The sequence below is a fragment of the Arctopsyche grandis genome, chromosome 12 (assembly GCF_051622035.1).
Source record: "Arctopsyche grandis isolate Sample6627 chromosome 12, ASM5162203v2, whole genome shotgun sequence".
Classification (NCBI taxonomy): Eukaryota; Metazoa; Arthropoda; class Insecta; order Trichoptera; family Hydropsychidae; genus Arctopsyche; species Arctopsyche grandis.
In genome coordinates, this window is record NC_135366.1 from 5,353,065 (window position 1) to 5,376,921 (window position 23,857).

Genomic DNA, 23,857 nt, shown 5'->3' on the forward strand with positions numbered 1-23,857 from the left:
TTTGTCGTTGAACCTTTTGGACTTGCACCAATTGTCGCGTCCCCACAGCGAACACCTTGGTCGCGACGCGAAAACATTTGAAATTATAGCGAATGACACTCATTCCCGTATCCGTTCTCGTTTTTTTTTTCACAGTGATCTTTCCGAACATGCATACAACATATTCTGAAAGTTCCATCGTAATTGATTCAGTGGTTTAGGAGCCTATTCGAGACACGCAGACATTCATTTTTATATTTATTTATTTATTTATTTATTTATTTATTTAATAGTTTTGGACCATTGTGGCATTACAGGAAGAACCTAATGCGCCACAATGGCCTACATTTGAAAAATATATAAAAACATGATATAAAAACAAGTAAACTGTAAATAAAGGAAAAAAGCAAAAGCAGAAAACATGGTAAAATAAAATTACAAAAAAAGTAACAAAAGGAAAATAATACATCATTCAGAGAGAAAAAAAAAAATAACAAAAGTGTAAAAATTAAAAATAAAATCCATAAATCCCATTCTTTGTTTACACTGATCAAAATTAAAATAGTATATAAAAATGTACAAAAGAGAAAGAAAAAATAAAATAAAATAAAACAAAATATGAATAAAAAATAAAATCACAGCGAGGCCCAAATGGAAGAGAGTAGATTAAGATTCCACTCATTCATCACATTCAAATTAAGAAAGTAATGATGAGCGCAGGTTACCAGATAAATATGTTAAGATAATATCCGACAATCTACGCTCCCCAAGGTGGAAAATATCACATTCAGGGACAGCAGCAACGATTTCATTGAGAAGTCGAATAGCTCTTGGAATAGGAGCCATTCGAAAAAGAACTGTGCGAGCAGCAGGTACAACCATTAAATGATGATGTCTACCACGCACATAATTATTAGGGACATAAAGTCCCAACTGTTCCAGCAACAACGGGCATGACGTATTACCACGCAATAGCTGGAGAACGAAACGAATTAACGAGAAGTTTCTCCGAAGTTCAAGGGAATTATACCCAAGCATGCCCAAAAGGAAAGGAGTAGGATAGAGATATGGGTAGTACCCATACTCTTTCTTATAAAGAAAACGAAGAAATGCTTTTTGCACTTTTTCTATAATAAGAGAGTAGTTTGCTTCGTGCGGATTCCACACAATTGCATTATACTCTAGCTTACTTCTAACAAGCGAGTTGAAAAGCAAGCGAGAAGACAAGGGGTTGGAGAATAATCTAGCATATCTCAAGACAAATCCAAGTCGACGAAAGGAAACGTCAGCGATTGTCTTGATGTGGTTGTGAAAGGTGAATTGAGGATCAAAAGTGATACCCAAGTCGACCATTGATTCCACGCGCTTCAACAATACGGATCCAATGGAATATCCGTGACAATATATACATAGACTAGTGTTGTGCCCGATGTAATATGTGGAGATTCTAAAATTGCCACACAATATTCTTCGGCCAAAGCAAAAACAACTTCTTAGATTCAATAATAATCTTTTTTTCGATTTTTAAATGTGTTCATTTTTAAATTACATTCTTAAGTTTTAAATTTTAATCAAATTTGCAGCAGTGCACGGTCGCATAATGCGGTCAGACCTATAGTTATTCCCGAACAATTTAAGGTCTGTTCATACCTAGTCGGCACGAACCAACTTCAGCAGGTATCCGGCCGTACGAAAAGTATTCTTTGGTACATTTTATATGGGTCTATTCATATTATCCGTCACGTAGGGCAAACAGCAGTAGCCAGCATTTTCTGTTCATACCTTTACAGCAGCATCCGTTAACGTATCGTATCCGTCTTTTTGGCCATCGTGGAGATATACACGCGCATTACGTGCCATGAGTTTGCCGCTTTGTTGTTTTGAGCTCATTATCGATAGTTGACAGTTAATAGGTGTTCAATCTTTCGACATGGTTTTGGCACTAGAGGAAGTTCAACGGTTGGATGACCTGCATATGCCGTGCAAAACATTACATTGTTCATTTTCAGGTGCCGAAAATGAAGCTATGAGCTTTTAAGGCTTATAAGGTTTCCGACTTAATTCGAAACTTAACCTCAACAAGTTAAACATACAAGTTTACTTATCTGTATTATCCCTTGTATCATCTTACGTGTCAGCAAAAGTTACGAAATATTCGAACTGTGTCATGATCAGAAATGATGAACTTGCGTTGACAAGAATAAGAAACCAAATACACTTATTCTGTACAATAAACCTTTCAAATAATCACTTCACGACGATTTTATATTTTTCAGAATGCTGCTTTCAGGTTTTTATAACGGGCTTACATTTTTACATACCTCCTTTACGTTTCACTTACGATTACAATTCAGGAAAAAGTTTGCCTCTTATCCGATCGTTTTCTTACTTACTTACTTAAAACTTGATCGTTTTCTTGTTTTGCCATATTGTTACTGTCTTGTTTTAAGTGTCTTAATTTTTGTGTTTGTTAATTTATTAAAATTAAAATATTTATGAAATACCATATGTATATTTACATTAGCGAGCAGTTTGGCTCAATGGTAGCGTATATGTTTAGCACCACTGAGAACGATAGTTCGAGTCGTCAAACTGAGTTTGCCAATTTTATCTGATCATTGTTGAAACGGTTCCTGAAAATTGGTAATAGATCATTTCCTGTTGTCAGAAATCTGTGTGTATAATTTGTAGAAATTATGCACAGTAATCTGAAATCTATAGACATCTCTAAAATTTCGTATTTATTATGTGTATAAAAATTGCGCACAAAATCTAAAAAAATAATCCATAGATGTCTCTATGATTATTATTTCTGTACTTGATTAATTATTATATTCTATGTATTCTGATTGTATTCTATGTATTATTGTATTCTGACCGTTATCGTATACTCGTCGCATTGAAGCGATCTGTAATGACGAGTGTACATTGATTGTAATAAATAAATAAATATATGATAGTTATATACATGTAGCATATAAATGAAAATATAAACTAATACAGTGGAACGACGACTATCCAGATGCGATGAGGCAAATATAAACATTAAAAAATAACTTACTATCAGAAACTTGGACTGTATAATTCATGTATGTACATATACATATATACTGCACTTTTATAAAAGTATACCAGCATGAAATAGTCCACTCTACACTGGTCAATACTATATTCCGTGAATCCAGAAAAGATTCAGAATCACTAATCTAACTTGTAAAGTTGGAAACATGTGTTATTTAACCCTTTGCCCGCGTCACCAAATTTAGCGAAAATGTCCTGTACGCGGCTGCTTTTTTGCGGATTTTGTTATCGCATTTTCGACTATAAATATAGGTTGTAATATTTTTTTGAATTTTACAACCTATATTTTTTTTTTTGACTACTGCCATCTATTGAATTTGGTAAAGTATACATTTAGTAATATTTTCAACCAAGTTGTAAAATTTTTACACAATAGACGGCTCTTATACAGGTTGGAACTTCCAAGACATCTATGCGTGTCTCACGCGCTGAGGGCATGTTCGCTAGGACATGTATAGTAGTCGTACGCGGTGGAAAGGTTAAGAACAAATCAAAATAAATGAATTTTTTTTTATATTTCAAGTATTTATTAAGCACGAAGAAAGCAAATACACCTACAACATCACAAATTATCAAATTTAAATTACAATTTTTACCTGATAGTTCAATATTTTTTTGAATTTTCATACCTGAAACTCAATATAACGGTCAAACACATAAAACTGAAATAATTGAATTCATTTTCACTTTTGAACGACAAAACCTATTTCGTTTTCTTTTCCAATCTTAACAAAAATTGCAGTTAATTTTGTCGTTTTGTTCCATTTTTAATCCTAGAACTAAACATACAATACATAGAATATTAATCATACAATCCGCATTCGATGACATGGATGTTTTATATAACTATATATAATTTTTATGTTAAGCACAGTCAATATTTCAAATGAAACATGAAATTTGTATAAGATAAATGTACATACATAACATTTGGTTAGGATTTATTTTGCTGTCATCTCCGGATGAAACCTATCCTATTAAGTAAGTGGGGTTTTCGATGGCAACGTTACTGATAGATAGTTTTAAAATGGTTTCGAATCGTTCCATCAAAAGTTTTATATAATCTTCCAAAAATCTACTAATACAATATATTTTCCTATTGGTTTCATGGTTTGTTTCAAGGGGGTCACAATGGGTCTTTGGTGAGTTTTATGATAGCCCAAATGAGGTGATGTTAATAAAGCTAGGGTTCTGCAGATTTAGTCTGATAATAGTGACTGCTGGCGAGTTATCCTGCAATATGAAAGTAGGAAGAATCATTGTTTTAAAATAGTATATCAAACAAAGTGGTGGCACTTGTAAAAATGACTGCAACCATTATGTGAATTCCAATGGATTACCAAAAAAAAAGCTAAATCATAATTATCATGTCAACGCATACTTTATATACTTTAAGGGCATTTTTTTGTTATGTTAATTCCACACTGCATTGCATTTCAATATAAATCAATTAGGTCATGTTAAGCTACTTATATATATAATTATTTTATTGTACCATTTCTAAAAGCGAGTGTCGAATGAGCAGTGGCGTAGCGTGAATTCCAGGCACCCCCCCCCCCCCGCAAAATATTTTAACCATAATAAATATAGCGAACAAGCCCTGTACGCTGCACCTTTTTCGCGAATTTGGCAATCGAGTTTTCGACCTTAAATACAGATTTTAATATTTACTCAAGTAACCAGATATGTTAATTAACACATAAAGTATTATTTTAAACAATAAAATACATAATATATCTCGTAGTTTTGGCTTAATTGTCAAATAATCATTCTTCATACAATTGGGTCGTATAGTCGCCATTGTTCAACAGACGTGATGGCACATAAACGAGGTTTCAGTATTGTTCCACAAAAAACTAATTTTTGACTGGTATATACTCATTTTAAGCAAATTGAATAGATGGCATTCAACTCTCAGTAATATATTCAACCAATTTTGAACCTTAAAACAGTTGAAATAGGCGCATATAAGACTCAAAATCCCGTGCAAAGTTCAGAAATTCTATGGAAGACAGCCGCGCTACAGACTTGTCGCGCAAAGCTTCCATAGAAGACGGCCGCGGGCAAACGGTTAATACTAATAATTGCTAATCCTTTTAATCGATGTTGTGACATAGTGATTTTTAATATTCGATATTTAAAAGTTATGTACATCGACAACAACCGTTTTATCGTACAATTCAAATAATACAGTATTCGAATTACTGGTATCATCAGACCCAATTATTCCAATTTCCGATCGAATTAATTCGATTTCTAGCCTGATTAATCCTACACCCATCCAGATAAATCCAATGCCTGTTCCGATTAGTCCAATTTATGAATCCATTAATTTGATTTCCGACCCAGTCCTGACCCGGTTAGACCAATTTCTGAAACGGTGGCTTTCACCGAGTGTGAATATTCATGTGTACACGGAGTCTAGATTTTGAATGGAACGATTTCAAACAAACGTCACATTTATGTGGCTTCACCCCACTATGAATATACATATGTGAACTGACGTCCGATTTTCTAAGGAATAATTTTAAACAAATGTCACATTTGTATGGCTTAGCCCCACTATGAATACTCAAATGTGAATTGAGTTCATATTTTTTAAGGAACGATTTTAAACAAATGTCACATTTGTGTGGCTTCACTCCAGTATGAATACCCATATGTTCACTCAAATTGCGTTTCGTAGTATATGATTTTAAACAAATGTCGCATTTGTATGGCTTAGCCCCACTATGAATACTCACATGTGAATTGAGTTCATATTTGTTAAGGAATGATTTCAAACAAATGTCACATTTGTGCGGCTTTAACCCGGTATGAATAACCATGTGCATACTGAGTTTAGATTTGAACGGGAATGACTTGAAACAAACGTCACATTTGTGTGGCTTTACCCCTCTATGAACCACCTTGTGTACACTTAGATTATGTTTACTGTTAAAATATTTTGAACAAATGTCACATCTATGCGTCTTTAACCCAGTATGAATATTCATGTGAACACGGAGTTTAGATCTGAAAAAGAATGATTTCGAACAAACGTCACATTTGTGTGGCTTTACTCCAATATGAACCCTCATGTGTACACTTAGATTACCTTTACTCTTAAAAGATTTCGAACAAATGTCACAATCATACAGCTTTCTTCCAATATTCGACTTTTTCTGTGTCGTATGAATACGCATATGTGCACTCAGATTTCCTTTCGTAGATAATGTTTTTGAACAAATGTCACATTTGTGTGGCTTTGCCCCAGTATGAATAGCCATGTGTACACGGAGCCTATATTTGAATTTGAATGATTTGAAACAAACGTCACATTTGTGTAACTTTACCTCACTATGAACCATCATGTGTACACTTAGATTATCTTTCCTGTCAAAAGATTTTGAACAAATGTCACAATCATGCAGCTTTCTTCGAGTAGGCGGGTTTTTCTGTGTCTCAAGATTGTTTTTATGAGTAAAAAATTTATCTTGGAAATCTGTTATACAATCCAATTCAGAATGCGTAGAGCACATCTTATCTAAAGCTTTTCGACATGGTAATTCTTCCGCTAGAATGTGTCTATTGTTATCTATTATTGTTGCCTTATTATCTCTTGAAGTAATTTTTCTTCCAGGGGTCTAAAAAATGAACCGAACGTTATTCAATTAAACATCTGTATTTAGTGTGATTAGATGTCATTTTACATGTGCTTATATATTATCGATTAAGTGGATGTTTCGCTAATAATCGATCTAAAGAACTTGAATCATACCTCGCCATCGTCTGGAGAACTAGAAATATTGGGTGGGCAATCAGCACCCAACTCATCTTCCCATATTAAATCTTCTAGCAAAACTTCCTCTGGCTTGATTTTCAAATACTTGTCTAATTCCACCCTCGACGTTGAGTCATTCTGAAAACAAGCGTTTCGAAAGCTTTCGAACAATTCAAGATTGTTGACACAAGAAAGGCATATCATATCTGGCAGATGGTCTCCTTTCCTAACCTGTAAATGTGAAAAGTATTGGTGATTACAAGGAGTAGCGAATTAACAATAGAGATGGTTCAAGTGTAAAGCGACTGACCCGCAGCTGACAGCAGGTCCAAATTCGCTGCACCAAACGCGTTGGATGAGGGTCGTCATGGATGGAGACGAAGGACTCTGCTGGAGCAGAGCAGAGACAAAGTCTGCACTCCATTGCTACTTTGGAGGGAAAAGCACAAACTCCCGGAGAGTGAAGAGTGGACAATGGATGCCTAGATGTAGTCTTTTAAGACGTTCGGAGTTGAGGGTGTTCCCAGGCTGACATGCAAGTGGCGCTGGTGACGGACTCTAGTTAGGATTCCAGATTGTCAGGTGTCAAAATTAGGATTGCCAGCAGTGGCGTGCCACCATTGGAACAAAAGGAACAAGCTATTCCCTTATTTTTTGTCGTAAAAATTATAAAAATGGATGAATATAAATAAGTAGGAAAATAGTGATATAAATACAATTGGCGATGATCGTTGTTCAGGGATTTATATGTCTATATTTATACAGATGTGTTTTCTGGATTTGCTTCCATACCTGGGTCGTAAACGATTAGAGGTAGGATAGTCACAATGCTATCCATTGTTCGGCAAACCTTTAACAATGCATTTACAACCTTTGAACAATACACGGCCCCCTCAGGCTCCGGTGACTATAAACGATACCGGCGGTTGCAATGCAGAGGAGTTATATCTAATGGTGCGTACGCACCAAGCCAACGAAGGGCACCGCAGACCGACTTGGCTGAAACCAGTAGCGTACAAAATATCGAAATACAAATTAAATTGAAAAATTTAAATTAAAACTATTATTATAATATTAAAATTAAATTCAAATATCAAAATAAAATTATAATTATTGTAACGTACACATTAGGTGGGTGGCGCTCGTGGACCGATGGCTCACGAGCACTAATCACCTGTTCTCTCGTTCCCGCCAAAATGGCCTCCACGAATGATTGAGCCGTATGCAACGGCCAACGGGATCGCCGCACTCATCGACCAATAGTTTACATGTGTAGGTATGTATGTATGTTGTGCCCAACGGGTATAAATATGGGGTGCTCTCGGTCTGAAAAAATATTCCAGCCTGCAGCGTCGCCGAGAGCACACGAATAAAGGTCTGTTCATACCTAGTCAGCACGTATCGACTTCAGCAGGTATCCGGCCGTACGAAAAGTATTCTTTGGTACATTTTGTATGGGTATATTCATACCAACCGTCACGTTTACGCCACGGCAGGCTTACAGCAGTACCCGACATTTCCTGTTCATACCTTACAGCAACATCCGTCAACGTATCGTATCCGTTTTTTTGGCCATCGTGGAAATATACACGCGAATTACGTGCCATGAGTCTGCCGCTTTGCTGTTTTGGACCAATTATCGATAGTGACAGTTGACAGCTGTTCAATCTTTCGACATGGTTTTGGCGCAAATATTTAAATTTTTTACGGAAATATTTAAAAAAATGTTGTCCATCATCCACAAGCTCCTTATACAGTGTCCAAAACTCTCCTTCGGTTTTTCTATTTTTTAACATGGGATACACATCAAAATGCGATTATACATAATTTTTCGTTCAATAAACGCCGAAACATTTTTGCTGACTTGTATTCTGACGCGTAGCTACGAATGCACGTGTATGCATTAATATTGCAAGTACTCGACAATACGACGTAAGCAATATTGCGCCGTATCGTCATGGCCTCTAATGTATAAGTAAGCCGATTTTGCCTTGCACTCGGCCAAATTGCTGTAAACGTGACGTGACTGCGACGTGTAGATAGATATGAATAGAAATGTAATAAAATGACATATTTGAAACGGAGTCGTGCAGTGCTGAAGCCGTGCAGTGCTGTTAAGTATGAACAGACCTTAAACCGCTACTACAACTGTCCTGTGTCTTTCTCCGATTCTGGAAGCCCCCTCTTCACGTCCACGCAACATTATTATATTAAAATTAAATATTGAAAGCTCAAACGGAACATACACATTTTAAAAAAATTTCGAGATTGAGCTAAGATTAGATTATCAACAATCATATACAGGTAGTCTTCGACTTAAGATGCCCAAAAAAGGCGTGGTCAGGGGCGGAGTCAACGAATCCCCTTGCAGCTGTATTTTCCGTTCCGCTAATTCTACGAAGGGAAGCAATAAACAAACGACCAATTCCGACGCAGAAAAACGAAAGTTAACACAATGACAGCCGGAACATTTGCATACGCGATGCTCAGTTTCGCAAACGCTCTCCGTCTAAATGGCTTGTCCATTCATATTATTTCATCGGTATTTGTTGGAAATAGGTAAATTCCACTTCGCAATCCAATATAACTTACAAATTGTGACCAGGTAGACCTGCGGTGGATTCATGGTATCATGGGTGGAGTCAACGAATCCCGCCAGTGCTGTCACCCCAATTTTGGAAAAATAAAATAACTTAAAATTTGTCTTAAACCTATAACCGTCTGACAAACTCTACTCTGAAATATTACGTAACATAAGGCATTATATCATATCGATTGGTTTTTCATATAATATATTTCACATGCTGTTATTGGCCGTATCTTTTTTTGTTTTCTCTAATTATCTTACTCTATTGTTATTTTTTTTATTTTAAATGTTTAACTTTTTCTTTTACCTACATACATATATGCGAAAATTCTTAATGGTTTTTCTTAAAATAATTATGTTCTTTTATCAATTTATATAATTTAATAAACTGTTAATTTTCCCAACAAAATAAATAAAAAAATTAATAAAATGTTTACTATAAGATTAGTCATGTATAAGCGGTTTACATTACAAATACCGAGCGAAGCCGGGTAAAACCATTGGTATATAATATATGAGGACAGAGTTATGAACAGACGGACGAGATGCTCGACAGCTAAAAAAATTGTTCACTATTATCAACCATTTATTTTTACTCTCCTGCTTTCTCGCACAATAGAGGTTGTAGGAATCTCGTCACCGCAATCGAAACATCTATTGCGACGGAGAATACATTTCTCACGCTCAACCATTGACGTCATCTTGAGTCGAGAAACTTCCACCCCAACAAATCAAGCAGAACGACACGAAGTCAAAGAACACCTGCACCCATTAAAGTGCACAAATAACGACTACATTGTAACCCATTGAACAAACATCCAGACTCACTGGAACAAAGGGCGATAAAAACTAAATCGAGTGGAACGACGCCACATATTCGAGAAACTTCCACCCTAAACAACAAACCACATTCCTCGCATAACTCGCACACGTAAACACCACCTGCGGTTCTCAGAATCAATCGTCAAACACAAGTCACGTGGATCCCCAAAAACAATATAAAAGGAGGTCCACCCCAAACAACTTCAGTCAACACACAGCAGCAGACCAGTCAACAGGCAGCAGCCACCACGACAGCAGTCGACATCCAGCATCTGACCAGCTACCACTACACTACCCTACAATGGAAAAACGCTTGCAACTCAGCCGGATCCAGAGCAACGACACATTGCAGATCCAGCGGCCATCACGACACCAAGTCAACAGCCAATAGCCGTCTCGAGAACACTACGATTCCAGCCGCTTCAACATCATATTTACACACTTGTATATTCAAACAATAAAGTACCTTATCCAAACAAACAGCAGTAATAACTACTAAAACACAGACGAACCTGTCTATAATACATGGCGGACTGGTGGTGAAGAACACCTCCACAACCAAAGTCAGTCCCCATAAGGTCTATTATTATTTTGTGATCTCTAGTTATGATAACTGAGCCAATATGAAAGGAAAACAATGGTTTACAAAGTAAAATTTTATATAAATTCTCATACTTTTTATATACTTTGTGCAGCACATAGTATAAACCTCGCTGTTAATGACTCGGCAAATGTTACAAAATAAATTTTTACCCAGATTTAATATGAATTATACAAATGCTGATAAAATTAAAGAGCGGACGATTTACGTTTACAAACAGGTGGCCGAACCCCTAGACGCGGCCCTGCAACCGTCTTGAATAATTCAGTGTTCTAATATTAGTCGTGTCCTGAATAATTCTGTCGTTTCATTCCATACGCCCCCAAAATAATACTGTTGTTTTTTTTATGACCGCTTCAAATTATTATATACCAATTATAATACGAAAAAACACATGTTGTATATGAAAATAATACAAAAACGAAATTATATTTTGTTTAATGTTTAAAATAATTAAATCAGTTACAAAGACACATAGACACAAACAGATTTAAAATCATCATTATTAGCTAATACAAAAAGTCAATTTGGCAGAGGCAAGATGAAGAAATGAGAGGAGAACTTCCAAGGCAAATTGCAGTTACAAGGGATATTTGTATTAATGAAACGTTCTTTTAGAAAAATCGTAGTTTTTTTCATGTTTCCCTTATTATTTTAGAGTTACTTACTCCCTGTGTACATACCTTTTATTTGAACACAAATAATGCCAAAAAATCCTATAAAGAGACCAAAATGATCTGTTTTAGCGTAAAACATTTCTATTTTTGTGACTTTACCCCACTATGAATATTGATATGTGAATTGAGGTATGATTTCATTTATTTTATGAATACCCATATGTTCACTGAGTTGGTTTTTTCTACGGAATAATTTTGAACAAATGTCACATTTGTGTGGCTTTAACCCAGTATGAATATCCATGTGTACACGGAGTCTAGATTTTGAAAGGAATGATTTCGAACAAACGTCACATTTATGTGGCTTTACCCCACTATGAATACCCATATGTGAATTGACGTCTGATTTTCTAAGGAATAATTTTAAACAAATGTCACATTTGTATGACTTTACCCCACTATGAATATTCATATGTGCATTGAGTTCAGATTTTCTAAGGAATGATTTTAAACAAACGTCACATTTGTGCGGCTTTATCCCAGTATGAATACCCATATGTGCACTCAGATTTCGTTTCGTAGTATATGTTTTTGAACAAATGTCACATTTGTGTGGCTTTACTCCAGTATGAATACCCATATGTAAATTGAGATCTGATTTTCTAACGAATGTTTTTAAACAAATGTCACATTTGTGCGGCTTTACCCCCGTATGAATACCCATATGTGCACTCAGATTTCTTTTCGAAGTTAATGTTTTTGAACAAATGTCACATTTGTGTGGCTTTACTCCAGTATGAATACCCATATGTAAATTGAGATCTGATTTTCTAACGAATGTTTTTAAACAAATGTCACATTTGTGCGGCTTTACCCCCGTATGAATACCCATATGTGCACTCAGATTTCTTTCCGAAGTTAATGTTTTTGAACAAATGTCACATTTGTGTGGCTTTACCCCAGTATGAATATCCATGTGTACACGGAGCCTAGATTTGAATGCGAATGATTTGAAACAAACGTCACATTTGTGTAGCTTTACCCCACTATGAACCCTCATGTGTACACTTAGATTATCTTTCCTGTCAAAAGATTTTGAACAAATGTCACAATCATGCAGCTTTCTTCGAGTAGGCGAGTTTTTCTGCGTCACAAGATTGTTTTTATGAGTAAACAATTTGTCTGGGAAATCTATTTTATGGTCCAATTCAGAATTTGTGGAGCACATCTTATCTAAATGTTTTCGAAATGGTAATTCTTCCCCTTGAATGTGTCTATTGGTATCTATTATTGCTGCCATATTATCTCTGGAAGTAATTTTTCTTCCAGGGGTCTAAAAATAAACCGAACGTTATTCAATTAAACATCTGTATTTAAAGTATGATTAGATGTCATTTTACAAGTGAATTTATATTTTCGATCAACTGAGTGTTTCTCTAAGAATCCATCTAAAGAACTTGAATCCCATTTACTTACCTCGGCGTCGTCTGGTGAACTAGAAATGTTGGGTGACCAATCAACACCCAACTCATCTTCCCATATTAAATTTTCCAGCAAAACTTCGTCCGGCTTGACTTTCAAATACTTGTCTAATTCCACCCTCGACGTTGCGTCATTCTGAAGACAAATATTTCGAAAGTTGTCGAACAATTCCAGACTGTTGACACAAGAAAGGCAAATCATATCTGGCAGACAGTCATCTTTCCTAACCTGCAAATGAGAAAGGTATTGACGATTACGAGGAATAGCGAAATAACATTAGCGATGGTTCAAGTGTAACGTGACTGACCCCCAGCCGACAGCAGGTCCAAATGCGTTGCACCAAACGCGGTGGATGAGGGTCGTCATGGATGGAGACGAAGGACCCTGCTGGAGCAGAGCAGAGACAAAGTCTGCACTCCATCGCCTCTTGGGAGGAAGAAGCACAAACTACTGGAGAGTGGATAGTGTACATTGGATGCCTAGATGTAAACATTTAATTCGTTTGGAGTTGAGGGTCTTCCCAGGTGACAAGTGGCGCTGGTGACAGACTCGAGTGAGGTTTCCAGATTGTTGTGTTAAAATTAGAGCTGCCAACCACCACAATCACTAAAGCCCGGACCCAGAAGGTGCCGCGTATTGTTCAAATGTTGTAAATGCATTGTTAAAGGTTTGCCGAACCATTTTTACAAAGGATTTACAACAATGGAACAATGAGCGGCCCCTTGGCTATCCTACCTCTAACTATCACATGGTGGCAATAAAAGTCCACCAAAATTGTTGAAGTAGGCGTCGATAAATTTTGATTCGACTCCACAGCAACAATATTTGTCTGCCTGTCATGTATGCACTCCTATACTTTAATATAATTTAATTTGATTATTAAGTATTCATTTGAAACTGAAACATTCACTTATCGAAACGCATCGAGAAACGGGAACGGGAACGGGAATTGCATGCGTTATTTTACGATGGAACTTTAAGGATTTATTGTATGCATGTCCGGCAAGCTTGCTGTGAAAAAAAATCAGTGAAAAACTGGAACGGAAACGGGAAAAACGGGAATGAGTGGCATTGCAACGCAATAATTTCAAATGTTTTCGCGTCGCGACATACGTTGTTAGGGTAAAATAAACCGACAACCGTTTTTCCGACAAATGGGAACGGGAACGGGAACGGAAACGAAAACGGGAATGTGAAGGGGAACGGGAATTGCATGCGTTATTGTGGCATTGCAACGCATGCCGGGTTCAGCTAGTATATGTATAAAATTGAATGTCTGTTTGTCTATTTGTCTGTCTGGTTGTCTCGTATAGGCTTCTAAACCATTCAACCGATTACAATTGCACTTTCAGAATTTGTTTCATGCATGTCCGGCAAGATTACTGTAAAAGAAATCGCCTGAAAACGGGAACGGAAACGAGAAAAACGGGAATGAGTGTCTGGTCACACCCAAACTGGTCACACCCAAAAATTGGTCACATTAAATAATTAGTCACGAGAAAACTGGTCACACCAAAAAATTAAAAATTGGTGGTCTAACAATTAACAATTTTCGAGTGTGACCAGTTTTCCCGTGATCAATTTTTGGGTATTTGCGTTTAATTTGACATTTCGCATCATATGTACATCAAAAATTAAATATTGTGGATTAATCACTAAAATACATACCAGTAAAATACAAGCTATAGTAAGCGATGCGACACTGCACATCAGTCAAATCTCGTTTACCGCCCTGAACGAGGGTTAGTTCGTCAAAAATGTCATTCGACGAGGAAAAGCTAATTTCAGTTATATATCAATATCCCCACTTATATGATACCCAAAATACAAATTATATAGTAAGTAGTACCAGAAAAAACAAGATTTGTAAAGAAATTGCCAGGAAAATGGGATAAAATGGTCCATTTCGTCGATCATACTCCGAAGTACCGAACAAATGATTGATATAATTTACTGCGTAGTGTCGCGTCGCTGTCGTTCAAGTGCTGTTTACCATTGATGTATAATACACATAAATGGGCCCTGACGTGTGATTTTGGTCGGACATCTTGTCTTCACTAACTGAGGGGTACGGGGGGTTTAACTAGCGGGGAAGTTGGGAAAAAATGTTTTTTTCCCTACGACGCAGCGGTACCTACTGTGCATGGTACCTACTGTGCAGGTAGAAACTGTGCATGCGCCATGTATTTTGCATGCGCCAAAAGGGAGACCAGTATAAGACGTGAGGGCGGATCTAGTGTATTATACATCAATGCTGTTTACCAAATATTTGGCCGCGTATTGCCGTGTCGTGTCGTAGCAGTCCACGGCCGCATAGAGGTCTGTTCATACCTAGTCAGCACGTACCGACTTCAGCAGGTATCCGGCCGTACGAAAAGTATTCTTTGGTACATTTTGTATGGGTATATTCATACCAACCGTCACGTTTACGCCACGGCAGGCTTACAGCAGTACCCGACATTTCCTGTTCATACCTTACAGCAACATCCGTCAACGTATCGTATCCGTTTTTTTGGCCATCGTGGAAATATACACGCGAATTACGTGCCATGAGTCTGCCGCTTTGCTGTTTTGGACCAATTATCGATAGTGACGTTGAGAGCTGTTCAATCTTTCGACATGGTTTCGGCGCAAATATTTAAAAAAAAATTTGATTTTTTACGGAAATATTTAAAAAAAAATTGTCCATCATCCACAAGCTCCTTATACAGTGTCCAAAACTCTCCTTCGGTTTTTCTATTTTTTAACATGGGATGCACATCAAAAAGCCTCCGTGCTTTTTTATTGCCTTCTTGAGCTTCTTCTTCCAACAACAGCGCGATTATACATAATTTTTCGTTCGATAAACGTCGAAATATTTTTGCTGACTTGTATTCTGACGCGTAGCTACGAATGCACGTGTATGCATTCATATTGTAAGTACTCGACAATACGACGTAAGCACAATTGCGCCTTATCATCATGGCCTGTAATGTATAAGTAAGCCGATTTTGCCTTGCACTCGGCCAAAGTGCTGTGAACGTGACGTGACCGCGACGTGCAGGTAGATATGAATAGAAATGTAATAAAATGACATATCTGAAACGGAGTCGTGCAGTGCTGAAGCCGTGCAGTGCTGTTAAGTATGAACAGACCTTAGTGCGTTCAGACCTTTAGTGCTCCCTATTCAGAGATCGTACGCGTGCGTGTTGAAGAACATATATTAAGAGAAAAACATTTTAATTAATGCCTTTTCTAAATTCCGAGAGCAAGAGTTTCGTTTTCGTTTCACTCTAAAAAAAAAGTCGTGGGTACGGCCGTGCTCGAGACGTTTGTGCTTCTGCTTCCGAAGTAGTGATGGAGTGCAGACTTTGCCTGTGCTCTGCCCCACCAGAGGCCTTCGTCTCTATCCATGGCAATCCTCATCCACAGCAATTGGTGCAACGCATTTGGACCGGCTGTCAGCTGCGGGTCACTTGCTCTTATCCCATTACATCTACTAATACTATAATAATTGGTTAACCCTCGAAAACATCATTATCTTTGTCATTTGCAGGTTAGGAAAGGCGACCATCTGCCAGATACGATATGCCATTCGTGTGTCAACAATCTGGAATTGCTCGACAGCTTTCGAAACTCCTGTCTCCGGAGTGACGAAACCTCGAGGATGGTTCTAAACGAGTCTTTTAAAATCAAGACCGAGGAAGTGTTGCTGGAGGATCTAATATGGGAAGACGAGTTGGATGGTGATTTGCCACCAAACATTTCTAGTTCACCAAACAATGGCGAGGTAATAGTAATAAATTTACCAGTGATGATACCTAACCATTCTATAAAATCAAAGTCTTATAGTTGTATAGTAAATTATGGAAGGTTTTGCTCATTTTGTAGATACACGAGGGAGATATAACTTCGGACGATAACAGACCAGAAATGAAGAACAATAGTGAAAAAGCAACACAGACAACGTCCAACACTAAAAAAAATCTTGTGGCGGCTCGCTTATACGACATGGTCGAGTTTGGTTGCCTTCCTGCGAGTGGGGACCAACCCGGCTGGGTTCGGAGAGCTGCTACTCACTCTGTCTTCAGCTGTCATATAATAAACACGTGCATTAACATGCCAGTCGTCTCATTCGTTCATCCTCCATACTGGTGACCCCCGACATCGAGCCACGCAGCCTCGATCAATTTCAACATGCCGCTCATCCCTGCCTCGCCGAGCCAGGCGGGAGAAGCTACCCGCCACGCCCCCATCGCCATCAACACGCGTCGCGGCCCGCGGGTGACAATAAACGAGCAGACACGGCTACCTACCTACCGACGTCCAGCCACAACGTCGATGACAGGTGCTTACAAAAATGGGGGAGCGAATGAGACGACGATCTTGACAGCTGGATGTGGAGTCATGCGCGATCCACTACACATAGAACGGTCATCCAGCACCACAAGACATACACCACCTCAGCACCATCATCATCATCATCATCAAGGCCCCGTCCGTCCCCACGAGCGTCGTCACGCCGAGACGGGCGGTAGCGCTACAACACCTCCACGAGCCACAACGACTCACAGTCCAGCTCGGAGTATCATCAACCACATCGATGCCCCTGCCGCCCCCGCCGCCCCACCAACCGACATCAGCCTCGGAAGAGCGGCACCGCCGCAGCATCGCATCGCGCGACCATCGGACCAGCCACCGTCCTGCTCGCGACGTCACCGCCCTCGAATCTACCGACCATTCAGAGCGGTACACCTATGTACACAGCGGATGACCCACGTCAACATTTTTTTTTCTCCCCACGTAATATTTTTTTCTCTTTGTGTAACAATAATTTTTTTCTTTTGGTAAAATTTGTTTCTTTGTAATTTTGGTATCGCTGATGCTGGGGGGGGAGTGATGTGGCGGCTCGCTTATACGACATGGTCGAGTTTGGTTGCCTTCCTGCGAGTGGGGACCAACCCGGCTGGGTTCGGAGAGCTGCTACTCACTCTGTCTTCAGCTGTCATATAATAAACACGTGCATTAACATGCCAGTCGTCTCATTCGTTCATCCTCCATAATCTGTATGAATGTGACATTTGCTTAAAATCTTTTGTCCTAAAAAGTAACCTTTTGAAACATATCAGGCTCCACTCCAAAGAAAAACCGTTCAAATGTGATATTTGTTTAAAATTTTTCAAAGCAAAGAATAACCTCACCACACATATGTATATTCATAGTGGGTTAAAGCCACACAGATGTGATATTTGTTCAAAAGCTTATACTCAGAAGGCTGAACTAGTTAAACATATGAAAATTCATAGTGTGTTAAAGCCACATAAATGTTATATTTGTTTTCGATCTTATTCTCAGAAGTCTGAACTCGTTAAACATATGAATATTCATACAGAGTTAAAGGCATACAAATGTAATATTTGTTCAAAATCTTTTACTTACAAGTCTTACCTCATTAGACATATGAATATTCATACAGAGTTAAAGGCATACAAATGTAATATTTGTTCAAAATCTTTTACTTACAAGTCTTACCTCATTAGACATATGAATATTCATACAGAGTTAAAGCCACACAAATGTTATATTTGTTTTCGATCTTTTTCTCAGAAGTCTGAACTCGTTTCACATATGAATATTCATAGTGGATTAAAGCCACACAAATGTAATATTTGTTCACAATCTTATTCTCAGAAATTGAACCTCATTCGACATATAAATTCTCATATTGGATTAAAGCCACATTGATGTGATATTTGTTCGCAATCTTTTACTCGGGAGACTTCCCTCGTTTTACATATGAATATTCATAGTGGTTTAAATCCACACAAATGCGATATTTGTTCAAGATTTTTTCTCAGAAATCTATACTCTCTGAACACAACTATGCCCATATTGAGGTAAAGGCACAGCAATGCAACATTTGTTCGAAATCATTTTCTCAGAAATCAATCCTTGTTTAAAACAAGTATACTCGTATTGAGGTAAAGCCACGCAAATGTTACATTTGTTCAAAAACATCATTTTTAAGGCATATGAGTCCTCACTCTGGAGAAAAACTGTTCAAATATAAGGTACTCCGTATCTTATATAACTCACAAGTATGAAGCATTCTCGAGTTCTCATCTATCATATGGAGCCCTAGTGATAGGGTTCATTGTTTGAAATTGAAAGAGTACAAAAAAAAATTCTCAGATATGCTTGCATGGCTGTGTATGGTCGCTATCCCTGGCTCTATCCAAGTGCCTATCTACAGGGGGCACTAGGCTACAATTCCCTCGAGTCACGGCGTACAGCATATCTGGGAAAACATTTCTATAAACTTCTAAGTGGATCAATATACAATCCTCGTATTCTTGCGGAGTTGAAATTTAATGTTCCCAGCAAGTTCAGAGCTACTAGATTCCGCGAATTGTTCTTCCCACCTGAGGCACGTACCAATTGAATGCTTTCGTCCCCTGTCGCCAGGGGCATCAAGCTCCTCAACCAGATTTCTATTAGATTGGATCTGTTTAATCTAAAATATACTGATCTGGATGAGGTACTGTTTAGTTTGAGATCGTAGCAACTTATAACATATTGTATTTTTATATTCATATTTTTACATTTTTATATTTTCAAATTTTTATGTTTCATATTTTTATATATTTATTTTGCATATTATTATTTTTCATTATAATTTTATTTCTCATGTTTTTATATTTCATGTATTTACAATTTTATATTTTTATTTTTACAATTTATATTTTTATATTTTATGTTTTTACAATTTCGTATTTTTATATTTCATGTTTTTACAATTTTGTATTTTAATATTTGTTTTATCCATATTTGTCTTTTAATTAATATATAATATTATTATAATATAATAATAATTAATTTCCTTTTTATATAGCCATAGTGACGACTTGGAGTTGATCTGTAAAGTCACTATGGCAAATTTGTGAATAAATAAAAAAATATATATATATGATATTTGCTTAAAATCACACAATTTAAATAAAATTTGAAATCGGTTCACACAGGCGTATTCATAGTGGGGTTTTTCAACTTAACTTTCGAGACATAAGAGACGCCACTCCAGAGAAAAACTGTTTTATGGAGGATGAACGAATGAGACGACTGGCATGTTAATGCACGTGTTTATTATATGACAGCTGAAGACAGAGTGAGTAGCAGCTGTCCGAACCCAGCCGGGTTGGTCCCCACTCGCAGGAAGGCAACCAAACTCGACCATGTCGTATAAGCGAGCCGCCACAGTTTAAATTTTTTTAATACAAAATTGACTGGTCTACATGAGAGTAATCACTTCGAGGTGAAGCCACGTAAATGTGACATTTTTTTAAAAGCATGTTTGATAAAATGTCATATTTTTAAAAGCGTGTGCATAAATGTGACATTTCGTTAAAAAATCTTCATTTGCAATGTATTTGAAGTCTCACACTGGAGGTAAGCCTCATTCTAAATGTGATCAAAAAAACTAGTTGCACTTAAGAATATTCATACTGGGCGTAAAGTAGAATTGTCAAACGTTCCAATTAATCGGGATCAGTAACCCCCCTTCACTATGCGTTCCCCTTGAGCAGAGTTCAAAGTGCCGTCCTCTTAAGACTCCGGCCACACAAAGCAATTTTGTTCAGTTTACTAGTCATACCACCAGAAAGAATGTATGGAAATGTAAGCGACTTCGCCAGTTTATTATGTACCAGTACAGTACTGGTTTTTTTACAAGCCTCTTCTATTTTTGTTTTGAGTATGTATGTATGTATCTATCGTGGTAAGTCATGAGATAAAACCAATACACTTTTTTATCTAATAGATTGGTTGAAATATTCAAAGCTTTCAACGTAAATGATGTCTCCTAAAGAAATATTGCCTAATTATTCAAATATTATCTCAGTTTACCAGGAACAACTCAGATTACAGTACAAATGCATGCTATTTTTGTCGTCCACATGGGCTGCGGGGCTACAGACCTCCCAGTATAGTACATATGCATGCTATTTTTGTTTTCTTTTGATCACGGGTATGGTCAACGAGCTACTACAGTCCGATTAATCTCTGCAGCCTCCCCACTATGAATTCTCACGAGCTGCCACTGTATTTTATTTTATTTTATTTTACGGTCAAGAAAAAATTGACCATTTTACATGTTGGAAATAGAGAAAGAAAAAGAAAAAAAAAAATTTAAAATGAAATATAAAAGAAAAATACACATACATTCATATACTACAAAATAAATTACATTATATTAAAAAAATATTTAAATAAAATAGATTTCATGTTATATTTACTAACAATGAATAAATCGACCATGGACAATTCGTTTCCAACTCTGTGCAGTCTCAACATAGCTGAGTTCAATGAGTAATTAGTGGTAAACCTGGGCATATCAAAAAGATGGTTACATCTAATTGATCTACCCGGCACATGGAAGCACACTAAACAGAGCATTTAATAGTGCCATTAAGAAGACCACACAGAACTGAAATATCGTTAATTTTCCTTCTGTCATATAATTTTAGCAAATTAAGTTTCCTATAAATAATAACGTTACTGACATAATGATTATGACTTTTAAAAAATTTAAATTTGATGAATCTAATGAACTTTATTTGCACTGACTCTATTATGTTAATTTGTTTCATTAAATAAGGAGACCAAATGGTAGAATTGTACTCTAATTGGTTTCTAACCAGAGTGGTGTATAAAATTTTAATCGTATTTACATTATTGAAGTGAGTACTATTTCTTATTAAGAAACCAAGTGTTTTGATGGCATTTTTTGTGATAAAATTTATATGAGAATTAAAAGTTAATTTGTCGTCAAAAATAACTCCTAGATCTTTAATTAGCGATGATGATGGTAATGATTCATTATTTATATGATAATTATAAATAATTTTGTTATTTGACCTACTGAACCTGACAACAGAACACTTCTTAATGTTTAAATATAATTTATTAAAAGAACACCAATCGTTTAATGAGTTTAAATTAGTTTGTAAAGTAGCACAATCGTTAGTGTCTTTTATACATTTAAATATTTTTAAATCGTCTGCAAATAAGAGCACTTTAACATCATTAAATATATTTATAATATCATTTATAAAAATATTGAATAGGACTGGTCCCATGTGAGATCCTTGGGGAACGCCACTAGTTGGATTAAAGGAGTAAGATTTAGAATGGCCGATTTTAACTAATAATGATCTATTGGACAAATAGCTCCGAAACCAGTTTAGTAATACACCGCTGATTCCGATACTGTTTAGTTTATATAATAAAATCTCAATATCAACTTTGTCAAATGCTTTACTGAAATCAGTGTAAATTGAGTCAACTTGCAATTTAACAGATAAGGCACTAGAAATAAAATTTTCATATAATAATAAATTGGATAAGGTAGATCTACCAGAAGTAAAACCATGTTGTTGAGGAATAATAATGTTATTAATGAAAGGAATAAATTCGTCTAATACTAAACTTTCAAAAAGTTTTGGAATAGTTGATAGTTGACAGATGGCTCTATAGTTCATTACATTATGTTTATCACCATTTTTATGGAGAGGCATTAAATAGCCAGACTTCCAAGAATTGGGAAATATACCAGTGGAAATAGATTGATTAAAGAGATTAAAAAGAGGATAAGTTAATACATTGGCACAATTCTTGATAAAAATTGGGGGTATGTTGTCAGGACCCGCAGATTTAGATATATCTAAGGCATTTATTTTGTTGATCAATTTTTGAATAGATATATTTATAGAATGTAAAGGTGAAATCAGGACATTATTATTTACAATGCTATAATTAGAATTATTGTTGTTGTTTTTGACATAGATCGATTTGAAAAAATCAGCAAAAAGATTGACTGAATCATTAGTATTGTCAACAAATTTACCGTTAAGTTGAATGTTTTCTGGTATATATGTTTTATTGTTGTTTAATTCTTTAGTAAATGACCAAAAATATTTGGAATTTGAATCAATGAATGATTCTGTTTTTTTAATATAAAGTTTAAAACATTTGGATATATGTAGTTTACACAAAGCTCTTAGTTTTTTTAATTCAATATATATGTGTGTAGAGTTATAAATTTTGAATAATTTGTGCACACTTTTTTTTTATGTATTAGGTTTTTTAATTCGGGACTAAACCATTTTGGAAAAAAATGCAACTTATTTTTATATTGAGGAACATGGTTGTATATACAAGAGATTAATAATTCATTCAGCATAATGACTTTTGATTCAAAGTTAATGTTATCGTTTAAGAACGACCAATTAGTGACATTTAATTGGTTCATGATTTCGTTATAATCGGCTCTGTGAAAATCAAAAATATTTTGCTGAATTAAAGGTAGATTAGAAGATTTATTTAAAGTAATAATAATATCTAGGGGCGGATGATGGCTATCCACTGGAGATAGAACATCATGAGATTTCATAACGTTAGTGTTTTTGAAATTGGAAAAAACTAAATCTAAGACACGATCATTCAAGTTGGAAATAGTATTAAATTGTTTAAGACCTAAATTTAAAGATAAATTTATAATTTCTTGATGAATTGGAGAATTTTCATTCATTTCAAGGTTTTGCCAGTCTAAATTTGGTAGATTAAAATCACCAGTTATTAAGAATTTTGAATCAGGATATTTTAATCTGATTGTTTCAATATTATTTATAAAATTATTATATACACTAATGTCAGAGGATGGAGGGATGTAAACACAACCGAATATGCACTTTACATTGAAAATTTTGGTTGATATAAATATTTGTTCGATGGAATTGTTTGTGTTGATGATGACAGATGATGAATGAACTTTTTTAATAAGAATTGCCACGCCACCGCCTCGAGTCTTCGTACTGGTGTTTATGTTTCTATCATATCTATACATATTGTATGTATGAAAGTTTAGTTCGGAGTCATTTATAAGGTTGTTT

The 23,857-nt window shown here is 36.2% G+C and overlaps 3 protein-coding genes and 1 long non-coding RNA gene across 5 annotated transcripts in view; 2 read left to right on the forward strand and 2 right to left on the reverse strand.

The window, feature by feature from the left end:
- The first annotated feature begins 267 nt into the window (after nucleotides 1–267).
- Nucleotides 268–23,857, forward strand: part of LOC143920049 (uncharacterized) — a 422,197-nt gene continuing 398,607 nt past the window's right edge. Inside the window, exon 1 of the long non-coding RNA XR_013261303.1 lies at nucleotides 268–543. This is a non-coding gene — a long non-coding RNA (uncharacterized LOC143920049). The remainder of the gene's footprint in view (nucleotides 544–23,857) is intronic.
- Nucleotides 3,580–7,422, reverse strand: LOC143920025 (uncharacterized). The gene is made up of 3 exons (XM_077442692.1): nucleotides 7,134–7,422; nucleotides 6,821–7,054; nucleotides 3,580–6,686 (listed from the first exon to the last, which is right to left on the reverse strand). Exons 1-3 carry the CDS (start codon nucleotides 7,245–7,247, stop codon nucleotides 5,448–5,450), a joined length of 1,587 nt encoding a protein of 528 aa, XP_077298818.1. The 5' UTR covers nucleotides 7,248–7,422; the 3' UTR covers nucleotides 3,580–5,447.
- LOC143920028 (uncharacterized) lies at nucleotides 10,444–13,691 on the reverse strand. Of its 2 annotated transcripts, XM_077442696.1 has the most exons (4): nucleotides 13,240–13,490; nucleotides 12,927–13,160; nucleotides 12,409–12,783; nucleotides 11,273–12,239 (listed from the first exon to the last, which is right to left on the reverse strand). In XM_077442696.1, exons 1-4 carry the CDS (start codon nucleotides 13,423–13,425, stop codon nucleotides 12,237–12,239), a joined length of 798 nt encoding a protein of 265 aa, XP_077298822.1. In that variant the 5' UTR covers nucleotides 13,426–13,490; the 3' UTR covers nucleotides 11,273–12,236. The 2 variants fall into 2 exon arrangements, with proteins under 2 accessions (XP_077298821.1, XP_077298822.1); XM_077442695.1 differs by having other exon boundaries at nucleotides 10,444–12,783; nucleotides 13,240–13,691.
- On the forward strand, nucleotides 15,978–18,073 carry LOC143920412 (uncharacterized). Its single transcript, XM_077443296.1, has 4 exons — nucleotides 15,978–16,382; nucleotides 16,468–16,701; nucleotides 16,803–16,901; nucleotides 18,041–18,073. Exons 1-4 carry the CDS (start codon nucleotides 16,269–16,271, stop codon nucleotides 18,071–18,073), a joined length of 480 nt encoding a protein of 159 aa, XP_077299422.1. The 5' UTR covers nucleotides 15,978–16,268.

What these genes read in the sequence shown, in the direction of transcription:
- LOC143920025 (XM_077442692.1), bottom strand. Translation starts at nt 7,247, where the DNA reads ATGGAGTGCAGACTTTGTCTCTGCTCTGCTCCAGCAGAGTCCTTCGTC. An exon ending in GGACCTGCTGTCAGCTGCGG is followed by an intron (nt 7,055 to 7,133) that starts GTCAGTCGCTTT and finishes TCACATTTACAG; the next exon opens with GTTAGGAAAGGAGACCATCT. An exon ending in GTTCTCCAGACGATGGCGAG is followed by an intron (nt 6,687 to 6,820) that starts GTATGATTCAAG and finishes TTCATTTTTTAG; the next exon opens with ACCCCTGGAAGAAAAATTAC.
- LOC143920028 (XM_077442695.1), bottom strand. Translation starts at nt 13,425, where the DNA reads ATGTTTACATCTAGGCATCCAATGTACACTATCCACTCTCCAGTAGTT. An exon ending in GGACCTGCTGTCGGCTGGGG is followed by an intron (nt 13,161 to 13,239) that starts GTCAGTCACGTT and finishes TCTCATTTGCAG; the next exon opens with GTTAGGAAAGATGACTGTCT. An exon ending in GTTCACCAGACGACGCCGAG is followed by an intron (nt 12,784 to 12,926) that starts GTAAGTAAATGG and finishes GTTTATTTTTAG; the next exon opens with ACCCCTGGAAGAAAAATTAC.
- LOC143920412 (XM_077443296.1), top strand. Translation starts at nt 16,269, where the DNA reads ATGGAGTGCAGACTTTGCCTGTGCTCTGCCCCACCAGAGGCCTTCGTC. An exon ending in GTTCACCAAACAATGGCGAG is followed by an intron (nt 16,702 to 16,802) that starts GTAATAGTAATA and finishes CTCATTTTGTAG; the next exon opens with ATACACGAGGGAGATATAAC. An exon ending in CCAACACTAAAAAAAATCTT is followed by an intron (nt 16,902 to 18,040) that starts GTGGCGGCTCGC and finishes GAAACATATCAG; the next exon opens with GCTCCACTCCAAAGAAAAAC.